At 43.1% G+C, this 16,949-nt stretch overlaps 1 protein-coding gene across 16 annotated transcripts in view; it reads right to left on the bottom strand.

The window, feature by feature from the left end:
* The window catches only part of LOC117237668 (polypyrimidine tract-binding protein 2), a 414,765-nt gene that overhangs the window by 211,493 nt on the left and 186,323 nt on the right, over positions 1–16,949 (bottom strand). For 6 of the 16 annotated variants that reach the window (XM_033501880.1, XM_033501881.1, XM_033501885.1 and 3 more), the window contains exon 2: positions 10,818–10,869. The exons of 8 other annotated variants lie outside the window; for them this stretch is intronic. Coding sequence is in view for 2 of the 8 variants with exons in the window: in XM_033501878.1 (XP_033357769.1) it covers positions 4,407–4,409 (3 nt within the window). In the remaining 6 variants the exon portion in view is untranslated. Of the gene's footprint in view, positions 1–4,406; positions 5,830–10,817; positions 10,870–16,949 lie in introns of those variants that run through there. 2 more of the 16 variants (XM_033501878.1, XM_033501884.1) reach the window with 2 other exon arrangements.

Raw genomic sequence — 16,949 nt, 5'->3', positions numbered from 1 at the left:
ACCACTCGCGATAAGCTCGCCAGGAAACGGAGCGAGAGCTTCCCTGGCAATTTTCAGCGCAAGAACATTGCTCTTGCGTTATTCATGCGAACCTAAAGTAGCGTTCTTAAGAAGCATCTCGTGGATGATGTGCCGCTTTGTGAATTTTTCTACGGTCACTTTCGCATCGACGGAGTTATCAAGAATTTTCTACCATTTGAATATTCAAAGGGAGATGCTCGTTTCGTGATAACGATAACATAGTGGAAATTTCAACGATTCTATTATATGTATATGAGTTACGAGCAATTGATGCGTGTCATAAATCGATATCTTGTAAGGAAAAATCTCACTTGGTACGTATTTTTTAAGGATACAATAGCGCGTGTTTTAAATTCATATTTTTCTACAGTAATCTGGCCAAGTGTTGCAAGTTTAGCGTAGCGTTAATTCCAATATATTTTTCGTATACGAATTTTTCAATTTTCAAACTGAACGAATAATCTTGATTTGCATAAAGATAAAAATTCTGAATAGGAAGGTACATCCTAAAATATCATCCTTTATTTTTTTCATTTATTCTGAAACCTACGTATCGTGTTTCCTCCTCTGCTCTTCAATTAACAACGTCTCGAGAATCACAGAGGGGCAAAAACCACCGTTGACCCAACAAATCCGTCAAACACGAGAAACCAAAGAAATGGAAAACTTGTTCGAACTTCTCAGTGGCCGAGAAACGCCGAAGCCCAAAGGAACTTGGTTCGCAAGGTCCCAAGAGATCAAACCAAAGCCCCGACAGACCGAAGCGTCTGATACCAACTATTTCCCCGCAGCAGAGTGCTAATTAGCCGGTGTACACAAGGAACGGACCGTGAAGATAGCTCGAGACGCATCCCACCGCATATCGCCGTCGGCCCGCTGACGTTTCCTTCGAGCTTCCAGAGAAATAGGTGAACAGACGCTCGTCTTTCGCTCGTTTTATCGACAAACAACGAAAGAAGTTTCTCCCATCATCGTGGACCAGTGAGAAACATGACACAGAGGTTGTTTATCCGAATCGTTGTACGAATCGTGTTTTGCCAAATTGTTTGGAACAAGGTGAATTTAGGTATTACATTCTTTTAACTGGAACGAGACAAATTTGGTGAACTAAAAAGTTTTCGACAAAGCGAATGCTTTGGACGATGCTTTTGCAGAAAAATGTGAGCGAATGCAATAATTGGCAGAAATTAAATGTTATGGCACGGTATACGGTGACGTTGAACCAAATTGTATCGAGTCCCCAATTATTTACACGAATATATACGAATATATGAAATGTAAAGCGAAATTCAAAGCTGATAATTTTTCATTAAAGAAAGAAGGAGAACTGAAAAATTCTATCGACAATGACGTGTTCAAAGAGATTACAGAAACTAATCTACGACAAACGGTGAGATAAATAGCGTTTCAAAATGAAAGTAAACTATTCGTCCATTACACGTCACTTGTCCCAAATAGGAAAAGCACGAGAAATGACAAATGGTGTTTGTGCATGCGTGTTAAGCGATGTACAGAAGCTTAGACAAACGGAGATAGCCGCCATTCTAAACTTTGTACATTTTTTAAAACTATCAGCGCTTCTTCTGACAACAAGCGAATCTTATATGACGATCGAAAACGTAACGGTAGTCTGATAAAGATAAACGTGCTTCTCCGTCCGAAGAAGATAACAGCGACTGTGTGACCCAGATATCGTGTAATAAGGAAAATTAATCGTAATAAGAAACGCGCGTAAAATAATACACCGAAAATTCTAAATCTAAAATTTTGAAATTTACGAAACAATTTGTGTAATAAAATTGGTATTTATCGCATTCCTTCGTAATGATTTGACGGCAATCGCCAAATACCTACTAATGGTATTTCAAAAATCATCATAAAGACGTTCCAAAATGAATATCGCCATTCTAAAATATAAAAACCGATGAAAATCCAAGGTACAAATTTTCTAAACGTTATTCTTTTATTTGTAATAATCGGAACGACGAATATCATTCGGAAACCTTCGTAGAACAACGATTGCAAAGTGAATGCTGGCTACGAGGTGCAAATTTTCCCACAATTTCATGATTTTTTAGGGACACGAAACATCTGGTTTTGCGGAAGATGGCAGAAGAAAGACGCGAGACAAAGCTCCGGCTAACGAGGTTTCCGGTAACGAGCAGGGCATGGTAACCACTGAATCAGGAACAGATTTAGCGACGACGATGAATCACCCGACGCGTTTGCTGTGTAAACAGGGACGAGTCTCGCGCCAAGGGAACCCCCGACCTTGCCCTATCACCTCCGACGAACGCCTATCATCCCTTCTGTTTTCCGCTGCTCCTCTCTTTCTGTTTGTCGAGGTTCGCCAACCAAGACGCGGCATCCTCTTTAATCCCGCTACGATCGACAGGTGTCGAGAGGATGCTGATCGAGGATCCTGAACAAACTCGGGCTTTCCGCTCGATCGCGTCTCCGCATGAAATCGGGGTGGTAGAAGAAGATGTGGTCGTAAGCGAGGGAAGAAATTGCGTTCTGGTGTTATTGGACGCTACAACATTTTTTTGAAACGTAATTGATGGGATTTTGGTGTGATTCTAGGTTGGGTTTGTTCGATGTTCGACGTTGTTGGCTGAAAGGAGACTCCTTTCGGAGGGCGACCGACGAAGAAACTATTCGGGTTTTCCATGTGATTTTGTTCGATGTTCGATGATTGAAGCAAAGTAGTACAAGCGAAAAAATCAGTCGTTTAAGAAAACGACCGTTTTAATAATCGTATTCGCTCCACGACAGTGAACGACGGACTTAAATTCCATCTGAATGACTCGCGTTGCACCATATCCAACTTCCAAACCTGGAGAGCCATCTATCACTGAAACTCCTTTGGAAATATCTCAGGGACATGCGGAAATTCAATGCAACTCTTTTTCCTAGTGGCGGCAAGAAGGGAAACCGTGTTCCGCCGCGAGCTGGCCGCGGAATCGTCGAGTCTGGGGATTTTTTCGCGAGATCCAACGACGAATGCAGCTTACGTCACGCTCGAGGAGCTAGGGGGAACGGTCGTTGCCTCTTGACAGCCCGTTTCAATGCACCGTTGCTGAAAAGATTTACGCGCGCGAGCGTCACTCGCGATTTCGTCGCGTCAAGATGTCTGTGAATTGTATTACGAATTTATATACACGTGTCACGACTACACGCACGTTTTCCCAAGGGCTGAAAACGCAAATTCAAAGGATCGAGAATGCTGCCCCATCGGAACTCTCAATTTGTTCGCGTTCGAAATATGGATTGACGTATTACACCTTCTGACCCAAATAATCCTAATTTACTCTACTTTGGAATGGAAAGATCGTTCGCAACAAAGAATCGGACACTGCTCTCCTACCTTCGATCGAAGGTTCTGATTTAACCGTTGAAGAAAGCTACCTACCACTCCCAAGCAATTCTTACTTCTCTAAACTCCTTCGTCCGATCCTGAAATTGTTCTCGAACGCACTAACCACCACAATCTCAGAGACCTAATATCCTTCGATAAATGGAACACTATCACACAGATTAAAACGTAACACGGTAACTCCGAAACGCGAATCGATCCTCGAACATGGAATACGTAACCAGTGCGCTCCAAGTTCCGCATATTGACCCAGCTTATTAGTCGAACATAAGCAATCGTCGAATAGAGTATTAAACCCGCTTGGCGAGCGTCGGGGGACAATCGCGTCGTAAAAGCTGCTTAGTGGTTCGGAGCGGCGAACAAATGGACAACCAGGGGATCTGTGGCTAATTTATGCGACGGACAACGATATTAACGAGAGCCCTTTAACCTGAAGGACGCGTCGTGGGACTGACCCAGTGTTGCGAACTTCCGACTTCGAAATGAAACTCTGACTCGGTCGATTCTCTGGCGAGATCCCTAGATAGGTTTCTAATTTGCAAAGATCGAGGACTATGAATCGTTTATGGTTACGCTGGCTCAGAATTTTTACGTCTCTATCGCGCGTGGAAAGTCTAATTTCCTGTAACGCTTATAATACAACATATTCGTGAAACGTATACATGTTGATGAACACATGTTTAAGACAAATGTCTTACGATCCAAGTAAAATTATAATTGCGTGATTAGCACGGTCAACAGATTACTTAACTAACTTAATTTAGTTAACTACGACCGATCAAACCGAACATATTATATCGGTGTTTCTTGCAATCCTGTTTTGTAAACTGCGTCTTCTTGTTCGGGTCTGTCCCGAAGAAGAGACACGGAATGTTCGCGAAACGCCGACATAGAGCGGATCGTACTAACAACACGACGGAAACCCGCGAACCTCGTCGACATCGAAAATTCTCTTTTCGCGTTACATCGGCCGAAAATGCGCCACGAAAGAAACAAATCTTCCACTCACCATGGTGTCTTTGATGTGTTCAACCGGTTGCAGGAGGACCGTAGTGGCAGCGATGGGACGATGATGATGCTGTTGTTGTTGCTGATGATGGTGGTGGTGCTGCTGCTGATGCTGATGGTGATGGTGTTGTTGGTGGTGCGGATTGCAATTGGCGATATTCGTGCAGGTGCAGCTGCAGCCAATGTTGCAGGCTTGCTGGCCGGCGAAGAGGTGTCCTACCAGGCCGGGGGTGATCGCTGCTGCCGCCGCGTTGTTGATGCTGTTCAGCAGGGGCGGAGGCAGGGACACCGCACCACCCGGGACAAACGGGTACGAATGAAAATACGTGGTGATGGAGGAACGTGCCTCGTCGGCGCCTATCGTCTCCGCTAGCCAACACTTCCCGTTCCCCGTCGCCGAGGGTATGAACAAGCCTTGGCCGCCCAACGAGTGCAATCTCCAGAAAAACCTGCCTCGTTGTTCCTCACCGGCCCAGCCGCGTTCCAACGACGGCTGATGATACCGAGCTTCCGTCTTGCTCGTTCGGCCCAACTCGCACGACGGCCACCACAGTTTGGCCGATTGCCGCTCGATCCCTCTTCAAATCAATTTTCGACTCCTCCCGCGAGTTCGAGCTCGAACTCGGCGCGGAGATCGAACCGCGAGGCCAGCCAAGTTCCTTGAAATCTTCTTAGAGAGATCTTGCCCCGATTCGAATTTCGGTTAATTCAATTTAGGTATAGTCGTCCGGACGTGAGACGTCAGAGAGCCTAACTGGTACACCTTAAGAGCTAACACGCGCGTACATCAGATTAAACGCGGTCCTTATTGTACTAGACACACATACGACCGGTGACACGCATACAGAGAGACTCAGAAGACGTTGGTTTAAGCCTAGAGCGATAGTGTGCGGTTTAGTCTAGACGAGCGACCGCTCTGTTAGATATACGATGATTGTCAAAGTGTGTGAGCGAGTTAGAGCTAGGGCAAGTAGGTCTGTGCACCGAGCAAAGATAAAAACAGGTGAAGTGACACGGCCACGCGATTCAGGCGCATGCATACGCGCATATACATGCAGAGGGCAGAGCGTACCTTTCTTTTCCTTCTTTTTTCGACGGGTGTGGGGGTAGAGGGGCTCTCGCACGGTTCGCTCGCACGTTAATTGAAACGTCGTAGGTACATACGTGGATTCGTGATTGTTCCTTCTTTTCTTTCCGTAAAAACAGACACTTTAGCTAAGAGAGCTAGCTGAAAAAATGATTGTCACGAAGATTGACGAGAGGACGCCCCTTGAAATAGGGGCAGACAGGGAAGAAACACGGTCGGGCCTTGCTCTACTTCCGGTGCGGATCAGCTGGCGCGGCCCAACGATCGGATATGTGCGAAGGGTGTATACATATAAACGTATGTATATATAAGTGTAAATATATATAATATATATATATATATATATTTTTCGTATGTGTATATATATATATATGTAGAAGTATATATACATAAATATCTATGTAGAATAATATATGTACGTAGAGCGTGTACGGAAGTAGTACAGAGGCTGGAGATCACATGAAGACACGAATACTCGTTTACTCTCTTTCAACCGGCTAGACTCGCACGCGGACGAGGAGGAGGAGGAACCGCACGTGGTTGCCGTTCCTTCCCACCTTTCCCTTTTGAAAATGTCGTTAGAATTCCTCTCGGTTACGTCCAACCTGCTACTGTGCTTGATTGTCTTGACGCGATTCTCTTTAGTGCGATCGGTCGCTCATTATTCACGCGCGACCATCTCTTTATATACGTTACGTTACTTAAATAGCCTAATTTTTACTTATACATAGGGACAAACACAGATTCGTGTTTACTTCTAAGAGGGACTATACTTATTATATTTATCCGAATCTCCCTCGCGGTTTCTAGCTATACAGCACGTTTTATTCTTTTTTTCTTTTTACTATAAGGTAGTCTCTCTTTATAGACGCGTAAGCCACGTCTAACGCCCGAACGACTAACAACAGCGTTCTCTAGTACCGACGAATCGCGGCCAGCCGCGGCAAATAAAAATATAATTCTCTATCCCAGCCTCGCGATTCTTCCCGCGAGCCCCCACCTCTTGCCAAGCTTCGCCGGCCTCTTCTCGCCGCTCCGCTTTAAATGATCCTCCTGCTCCAGATTCACCGGCTCCTTCTCCCTTTCTCTTTCTATCTTCGTTCGACTTGGTAGCACACCGACGAGGGAGGTCTCCGGCGATTGAACGTGTGCGACCTTGAAACTCGTACACACGGCCGGCAAATACGAGGAAGCCTTATCTCTTTCTCCCCTTCTTTCGCTCCGACCGATTCCTTCGCTGGCCGATGCTCGTAGCACGGGGACTCCCGTTCGACACACACAGACACACACACACGGTCGGACAGTGGGAGAGGGCAGTGAGACTGTGATCAAAGAGCCGGTGCATGCATGTGCCACTCTGTGACAGCTGGCTTTGCTCTTTCTCTCTCTCTCTCTCTCTCACTCTCTTTCTCTTTCTCTCTCTCTCTCTCTCTCTCTCTCTACGTTGCTGTCGTTGCTCAAACTCGTTTCTCGACACACTGAAGGGAGGGAGACCAAAGTAGCCTCTATGGGGCTCTCGTGCACACGGCGTATCACGTGTCGACCGTTTTCACACTGAGCGTTTAGGGCTGGTCCGCGTGAGATCTCTCGGCCGGCTGGCACGCGCGCGTGGCCAGCGACACGGGCAGGCGTAAACAGTGAGAAAGAGGGAGGCAGAGGATATAATACACCGGACAACGACGGCCGATCGGTGGAGGACCAGGTGGACACCGTTTTCGAGAGAGACAGGAACGTACGACGACGATGCGACGTGTCGAATCGTAGAGAGGACGAACTTAAGAGACGTATCGCAGTGGAACTAACTCTGCTGGAGATATACGGGGTAGAGAGAAGCACGGAGTTAGATATGACAGATATCGGTCGGGCGCGCGTGTGTGTCTGTCTGTGTGCACGTGTGTTACTGTGTGATGTCGCGTTGGCTTTCGAAGAGCTGGTTCGTTGCCGCGGTTCGGACCGACCTGCACGGGGTGTTCCAGAGAAAGAGAGAAGGAGAGAAGTGTGTGTGGGAGTGTGTGTGTGAGGCGGTGTGTGTGTACGTGAGAGAGTAACTCGGAGGCGGGAACGATTAAAGAGCGTCCTACTCGATCGCCTAGCTTGACACAACTGAGAGCAGCGTCTCTCTCGCGGCGCCCGCGTAGGCCTCCACCGCCACCGTCGCCGCGGCCGGGTCGTGTCGCCGCGTATACGCGGCTTTCAAACGCTGTCCCCCGCTCCGAGCGCCCCGACGCGCCTGGCGTCGCCAATAGCGAGCGAGCGACGGCCGAGCGCAGGCGAACTTGCACGAAACGACTCGAGTGTGCGCGCCAGCGCGCATTCGTGCCTCTCCGTGCCTCTACGCCGCCTACACGATCGCACATACGCTTCCCCCACCACTAACACTCATCCCTACCACCGAGCGACGATTGAGCTCGGCCGAGAGAGCAACGGTGTGGGTCTTTACTAACCCTGTTTCGACCGCTTTCGTCTCTTTTTCTTCGAGTCGCGTGTCTATCTCTCTCCCCTTCTCGCTTCTGATCGACCGACTCCGTGCTCGCTCGGAGGCACTCTGCGAGTAAGTAGATTCTCGCTGGCCAGGTTAGACCGATTCCTTCTTCGCGGGGCAACGTGGCTGCTTTGGTGACTGATCTTTCGCTTTTATAGGGTTTTCTCTACTGGTTGTGCGGCGTTTTCGTGATAGGTGGGGAGAGGCTGAATGGTGAATAGTGGTAGACAGGTGGAGGGAACGTGTGATTTTCCGCATTGTTGCACGGTTGTGATGTGTTACAGTGGTTTTACATTAATGGGCTTGGTAGAATTAGGACTCGTATTAGGATGATTTATGGAGTAGAGATGGGAATATCGATGTATCGAATGGTTACGGCGGTCTATGTTTCATATGCTTAATGGATTCCATTTGATCGAGTTTAATAAGTTTTTTCGACTCTCGGTGAGGTTTGCGTCTTGAGCGACGCAAAAAAAAAAATTGAAAAATTTTGTTTACGCAGTACAGATTGCTCAAGTTTCGAGTGGCTCGCCGAGCTTGACTTCCTAACGTTTCGGTGAAACGAGAACCACGAATGAATCGTGTGTAACTTCTAGGTTTTGCGCACAATTCGTTTCTAAGATACATTCCTTAAACGGAATAAAATAGAACTGGAATTTACGAAATTGTCAGTTGGACTGACAAATGAGAAAACGAAGCAAACGATGAATCTTTAAATCGAGGACTTGCGGAAAAAATATACAAAGAAACCAGGAAACTTGTCTTAATGGATACGATTAAAATTGACGTTACTGAGACGAGTTCTTGATAGTTGGCAGTATCGTTAGAAACGAACAGTCTCATCGGTATTTCTTCGATATTTCTTTCGAAATTTGAAAATTCAATTTTCTCTTCCGCTCGCGTTATCAAGTTTCTTCGAGTTAGAGTCGTTCTTTAACTTGCTATCCTGTTCCTTCAATCTTTCTTAATCTCCCTGGATTTTTCTTTAATTTTTATTTCAACGCGTTTCCCTCTTTCAATGATAGTAGAGGAACCAAGAATTCACGATCGCAAACAAAAACCCCAATCAACCACCTTGAGAAGAACAAAAGTACGCCCTTCTTAAAGAAAACGTTCAGAAATTTAAAAAAGGAAGAAAAAGGGGAGAGGGAAAGAGAGAAAGAGAAAAGAGAGAGAAACAGAAAATTGGAAAAATCAGAAAACAAGGTTCGTAAAATTCGCTCTCGAACAAATAAAACACGTTCCTCGAATTGTTTGCCAACGGCGAAGATTACGATCATTGAGGCAAGTAAGGGATGAAAAGCGGAAGAAAATGGGGGAGGGAATCGAAATTCGAAGGCGTGATCAGACAGTGGTCCTCGAGGGAAAAAACGACGGGAAATTGGTGGCGACCACGAGCACCATCGATGGGTTCTTCGGAGCTCTGATTGTTCAGAAACGAGCGGCGTCGATCAGGATCGACTGCGCAACGAACCGATTCACCCTCGACGGACTCGAGAATGCTCGAGCAATCGGCTCCCTCGAAAGTGGTAACCTGATTATCCGCACTGGACGAATAAATGAGGGAACGAAGCCGCGGTTTTGTGCAAGAGAAAGATTCTCGCTTCCCCGAATTGGGAAAAGCGCGTACGAGAACATCTCCGGATGAAAGTGGCAATCTTGAGAAACAGTTGAAAGTCTTGTTTACGTTACGTTAGTAATTCGTTTTATATCGTTGATACGATGTTATTATCTGTACTTGTATTAAGAATTAACGTATCGAAAAGCGAAAGAAGAAAAGAACGAAATTTAAATATCCCGCTAATCTCTCTAGAGAAAATTTCGAGACTAACACCGAGGAGTCTGCTAATCCCTCAGACACGAATATTTCCGTAGACCAGGGGGTGGGGGGATGGTGGAGGAGGGTATCGTTAATTAAACGCGACCGCGGTTCCATAAGGTGAGACGAAGGTTAAACAAGAGGAAGAACGGAGCTGACTTCACGTCTGACGCGCTAATACTCGTTCGACCAAGTGGCTTCGTTAATTACTGTCAAATCGAGAAGTGGCAAATGAAATAATTACAAGGCGTCGCGGCTCTTCCAGATCACGGCCATCTTTAATTAACGAGGCACCGGTGCTGTTCGCGTTTTCAATGTTGTTATTTTTCTTTTTTCTATTTTCTTTTTTTTTTTTTTGTACGTCCTTGGCTTTGAAGAAATCGGGTTTCTTTAAGTTTGGGGCAAGCTGCTTCTGATGCCTATTCCCTAGTCACTACAGAATCACTGTTTACAATATTCGTGAGATCGTGCTATTATTAAAAGATTATTTACGAGTTTCACGCTACAAAACACACCCTACAAAATTCATCTTTCCATCAGAAACATCAACAACTTCGGTAACTATAACTCAGAAGAAACGCTTCGTTTCCTAGATCTTTCAAATAAAATCTCCAAATCTTTTCGTTAAATTAATACTAAATTAATATCTTAATTTCGTCTCTAAAGTTTGTAAATTATCCCGATTTTCTCAAGCATATTCAACAAAATCTTCAAAATTGGCACAAAAATACAGAGAGATCTGTCTTCAATTGCTCGAAGTATAAAGTCTAAGTAAAATCCCTGAATCGGTACTCTAAGGAAACGTTATTTGTAACCGTTTCGCTCAAAGATTTACCTAATTACATCTCGCAACCGGGTTTTGTACAGAGAAAGGTGTTTTGAAAATATTAATTGAAAGAGACACGTAACGAAGCTTTCGTAGTAATACGGGCTACGCAACAAGCAGATAAATTTTCTTTGATCTTTTTTTTTTTTTTAAATTACGGCGGTGGGGTGTAGTAAAAGAAAAATTTAATTAACTTACCGAGCTGCTCGCGTGCCAAAGGAAACGGAGCCAAAGAAGCCAGATATCTTACCTGCAACAGAAATTAATATACTTTCTTAATTTAGTAAGACACCTCGACGAAAGCTGCGTGCAATCGCAAGAGCATACAGCGTGAATACAGCCGTCAAGCGAACTGACTAATTTTTTAAAAAATATTATAATATACGTATAATACGATCGGTAGACTGTGGATTTTTATGCAATCGTGAGAAATTTAAAGATATAAAGACGCATAGAATGCGCATGACATACGCAAAAACGTATAAAATATTCAAAGTATACTTTTCATAATGTTTAATAAGTAAATTGAATTTCTGCCTAGGTCCTACTCCTTCCACCGTATTCGCGAAAATATGAATTTGCATAAAAATCCGCAGACCAGTGGTCGGTAACAATATAAGAACATAATACGTTACAAAAGATTGTCAATCCTTATACGAATACGTGGTGCAAAATATATAATATGACAAGATCTAACATTTCACAAAAATTCATCCAACAACTAGGAGAAATAATTAAAAATACTGAAAAATTGCTGCATTCATATACGGTAATTCGGTGCGTTTCCATTAGAAAAAAACAGACATTTCAAGCCATAAAATTAAATCCTTTAGCTCGTATATCACGTATTCAAGTCTGTACAGGGGAAGCTTATCAAAAAAACTTTACCAAGTCTTCCTACGTCATTAGCGCATATTTTGGTACATACGTGTATAAAATTACAAGACACTGTAAAAGTATTTCTCCACATGAGAATATCAAACCTTGGTGCAGCACGGTAGCTTGATTTTTTTTTAATGTTTCCCTTCGTTTTGGCGAAGATTTAACGAGGAAATTAACCACCTGCAGTTTAACTACGTAAATGGTTATTTTATGAAATATTTCTGTCCAAATATTTACCAGATTACCAAAGTCGCTGGTTAAAACGATATAACAAATTAAATTATAAAAGAGTCGAATACCAGGTGGAGGGAAAACATGTACTTCGGTAAATTAAAAATCAGAAATTAGGTTCTTCCTAGGAAAATCACAATTTATTATATTTCTTCGAATGGTGTAATTTTGCGCTGAAAAAATTTTCACAAAACAATTAACAATTTCCCCAATCTTGAGCTGACGTACTACTGAATCAATCTCTTTGTTTACGTTCAAAGAAGAAACTCACTCGCGACATCGAATGTTCGTAAATGATAACGATCGATTTTACGTCGACAGGATTGATCGCAGGGCCTATGTTGATTGCATATTTCTCGCTCTACTCGCCGAGTATCATAAACCCTTAAAGTATCGCATCCTCTTCCTTTTTTCACACGCGACATATAGATAGATGAGAAGTCTAGTCCTGGTACGATTTTTTTTGCCATCTGCTTCGTATGTAATTTCGCAATATTTTCCTTTCGGCAGTGAGATTTCTGAAAGGCACGAAATCCGGATCTAATTCCAGCTCACACACGGGTTAAGTGCAAACGAAATCGCGAGTCGATCGTTAATCCCGGCGCGCGGCAACGACTTAATACGTTGGGCAAACCGTTTCGTGCGCGGCGTCAGCCGTTGGGAACCGAGCCTAAGTCCCTGGGAAATTACTCCGGGCGGGGCTGAGCAGTATGCAGATCGCGAAATCGCGACATACGTCGGGGATTAGCTCGGTGGAGACTGCTAGCTAAAGAGGATCCGCGAAATCGGCAGATCGAAATGTCCCTAGGAATCCTATTTAACTTACTCCGCGGCGAGACGACCCCGCCCTTCGCTATAATTTGTGTAATCGCGCCGTTCGCGGCGCACAGCCCACAGGATTTTCACTCCCGTGATAGATTCGTCTTTGGAACGGGAGACTTTCGGGCTGGCTCACGTTTCTCCGGGATTTCCAGCGTCTTCTGGGAAAATTGTTCGTCATGAGAAATTCGTTTACTCGCGTTGCGTCGATATAGCTTGATTTCGAGGATTAGAAGCGACTTTCGAGAATTAGGTCCGCAGAGAAAGAGAGAGAAAGGGAGAAAATATCATTTTTCATATTTTATAATTTTATTTTATAAAGAGGATTTTTATACTCTTCTAGCGAGACTTTCGACCGTGTGATTCGTTTTTTAGTTTTGTGACTTCACTCTGGACAATTTTTCGACTTTGCCAACGATAGTTCTAATCGTAAGAAATTCTCTAATTTACGTTATTTACAAGCATTGCTTGGTCACTCTAACGTACTTTTCCAATTGCTTGAATTTATTCTGCGAGATTTCTCCGATCTTTCGGTGGAGCTTTTCACCGTAGAGAATTCAAGATCCGACTACACACCTAACAACTTCAAGTTTGACCTAATAGATTACTTAACAAACTCGAAATTACGTATTATTAACCTAAATTACGTATATACAACATTTTATACAGACATTATTTCCCACGAATCACAGTTTTTAGATACTTTGGAACATTTCTGAACTTCCTCGCCGACCAATTTAGAAGAGAATCAAACCTCTTAGATACTTGGACGTTAAACGAAATATTTGAACGAATGATCTGCCATTTTTATCGATGTTTGTTTCGACGCGCCTTTAAAGCACCGTTTGGTCCATGGCACGACATCAATCATCCTTCGTAATTTAACACGTGGAACAATCGACAGCTGCGACCGTAAATGGATTTACCGGCACGTATGTACGGATGACCGCAATAATGATTCGTTCAAACAGAATTATGCACGACCGATGCCACGATAACGACGCCGCTAAACGTGGACAAATCGCTGTTACACAATTCCAAGCCGGTGACTGGCGTCCCCCGGAACCAACCATCGGCAAAATCGATCGAAACAGAGATTGGCTATCGTCTTTCTTAATGTTCTCAGTATTTGATACTCTATTGTTAGCTTCCAGATAGATTATAGCGGTGTGCCGTGACAGTGGTCGAGGAAAAGAAACAAAAATTTCCTTTGCTTTTTAAAAAGAGCGAAGGAAGATTACTTTCAGCCACCTAAGATTCTATTCCACTAAGGCACTGTAAAAGTATTTTTTCTACGTGAGAATATCAAACCTTGACGCAGCACGGTAGCTTGATTTTATTAAATGTTTAGCTACGTAAACGATTATTTTATATAACAAATTGAATTGTTAAAAGAATCGAATATTGCCAGTTGGAGAAAAAACACGTACTTGGGCAAATGAAAAATCAGAAACTAGATTCTTCCTGAGAAAATCACAATCTATTACAGTTTAGCACTGGGCCAGGGTTACTCGTCGTCATTAACATACCGTACAAGCTCGTAGAAAAGATAAAATCTAGTTACGAATACATATTTCTTCAAATAGCGCAATTTCACGCTAAGAAAGTTTTCGGATTTAATCGGACGCGAGAGTCTTATATTCGCCTTAACGTTCATCTACGATAGCGTTTCACGATCTTTACGCAGATTACAGCGACGCATGCGACGCGAGATTTTCACGGTCCGTAAAAGTGAAAAGAGGAAGGGAAAACATCCATCGACCGGTCTCACGCAACGAAGCTGTCGCCCTTCGTTCGCACACGATCTAACGCGATTTTTATCGCCGGCAGCATGGTCACGCGACGCGCGGCAAACTCGAATTCCGGATGAAAGACCAAGGGAACCGCAACCAGCGAGAAAGTTTCGCGGAAACGCGATAAAAACGAGACTCGGTTTACGATGATGGATGATCAAGGAGGCAGGGTTTAGATCTTACTTTCTTTCCACGTCGTTTATTCGTCTTGTTGGCGGACGACAGCGGTTCATAACGACGACGAAAGTATTTGCACACTCGTGGACACTTTTCCCGAATACGTCGTGTCTGTTAGGTATACGAACCATTTCGAAATTTCATCAAATTTCGCGACTATTAGGTACATACAAGTATATACGGGGAAATGAAACGTTAAATTACGAAAAAAAAAAAAAGATACAAGAAAGAAGATTACTCGAACACCGATCGCTCGAAAAGTTGATAAAACGTACGAGCAGTGCTCGAAATTGCTTCAAGTTTATAAAAAGTGCATGAAAATATTTGAAATCAAAATATCACGTTTTACTCGTCCAATACGCATATTGGCGAGGCAAGTGTTAACAAAGTTATAATTACTACACAATTAATATAAGAGTAGTATTTTATAATTAGTACAACGTGTTATAATTTCGATTAAATAGTTGAATTTCGCCACATCGATCAAACGTCAGTTTGAAATTTAACCAGGTGGTAATTCTTCGTTAAAAGCTGAAAATGAATGAAAAGGGGAAGACTAGAAAATGCCATTAACAATAGCGTTTTAATACGTATCGCTGGAACTAATTCGGAACAGCAAGAGAAACAGCGTTTCGAACGAAATTAATCCATTCTACCATTATTCGCCTGCTGCGTGCCGTTTAAATTGACAAGTTCCTAATTCACCTAGAACTGCGACGTATATATACGATATCTCTGTTATAAATTAATATATCACAGAGTCAGGTTTGTGTTTTGGATGAGACGGGAATAACTTCAATCTTCGTACGATTGTTGGTTTATTGTTCACGAGTTGCATTACGCCTCGCGTATCCTTACCTGCATTTACATTTCTCGGATTTCTATGATAATCAATAGACCGTAGATTTCTATGACGATTAACAGAGAGCGGGGTTCTATATAATATAATATAATATGCAAAGGCATTCAAAATATCGAGAGTGTAGTAATTATTATAATATTCGATAGATGAAATAACGAGGAATCTTGCGTCGAGTGATACTTTGCGACGAGACATCGATCATTACGAATTTTCTGGCGAAACATGTGAAAATTCGTTAACGCGTCGGTTCAAAAATTCTTCTTCGTGTTCGATCCGATATGGTGGATGATACGTTTCAGAAAATTCTTACCACGGCGGATAATTGCACACATCAGGATTGGATTTCCGAATCCAACGATATTGGCCATATCCAACGAGCCATACAACTGTCATAAAGTGACTGTAACAGCCAACAGTTGGGCCACCACTTTCGTATGTGCAGTAATATTCCGCGATTGATGTTCATCCGGTTTCAACCTCGTCGAAAAGTATTAAAATGCGGTGATGGCTTTCCACTATGACAAAATCATTATTATTAAAGCTATGACCATCGCTTTAGTTTTGAAAATTTACTTTATACCCTTTTACGTTACGAATATTAGACGAAAGTTCTATGAAAATTCGAATACCTTTCGACATACGAAGATCTAAATTGAAATTCGTTTTTCGCGGCAGTCGGCGAAGCCTCTGGCAATAATTTCTTAAACTATTAACTTCACTTATCAAACTATTAAAATTTTCACACTTTTCGCCTCCTATATTCCAGCAATTAATTGTCCGTTCAACTGGGGAATTCGATTCTTCTTACTTTTACTTCTATTCTATTCGTTTAATTAGATTTATAAAAATATAAATTCTACTAATAACGATTGGTCAAAATGGTTACGTACAATGCTCGTAATATGTTCGTAAGGATATTTCTTAAGTAAAAAAAAAAAAAAAAAAAAAAAAAACTTTTCCATATTAACTATTACGTTACTCGCATCGTTTATCATTCCAGCTGGTTGATTTCACAAAGATCCAATGAGATATTTACTAATCGAGAAGGCTAACTCATTTCCCCGAATTTTGGTTACATCTAGGCAGTTAGGCTGCGAAGGGTAATAGGACTTGATGCATGGCTCCCTGGATGCCGGTCCCCTAGATCTACCACCATTCGTCCTGCCGCCGCGTCTTTCCCCTTCTCGAGCTCTTTATTTATTTAAAGCTCGTCACCGGGTCCGCGTGTCCCCAAGGAACCCGAATGCTCGGGCGTATTCCAGAGTTCGACGGTCGATCAGGACGATCCCTCTCGTTCCAGCCAATTCTCTGTAGACCGATCGCCACTTGGACGTCGTCTGCGGCCACCGCAGGCTGAATATCGAGGATTTTTCGGCCACGGCCGATTGCCTTTTCTCCTCGGAATGTTCTATTCCTTCTTTTGTATGTTATATAGAACACTCTTGAAATTTTGATGTTTCCATATCGGAGAACATGCTTGAAACTTTTCTAGATTAGACAATATTCTTGGAATATTTTTTTTTTCTTTCCATAGATATTACAGAATTTCTTATATTCTTCGAGTTC

Source organism: Bombus vosnesenskii, unplaced genomic scaffold (genome assembly GCF_011952255.1).
Source record: "Bombus vosnesenskii isolate JDL3184/JDL3185 unplaced genomic scaffold, Bvos_JDL3184-5_v1.1 scf7180000013395, whole genome shotgun sequence".
Lineage (NCBI taxonomy): Eukaryota > Metazoa > Arthropoda > Insecta > Hymenoptera > Apidae > Bombus > Bombus vosnesenskii.
Note: the sequence above shows the minus strand (reverse complement) of the source record. Positions and strands in the feature narration are given on the sequence as shown.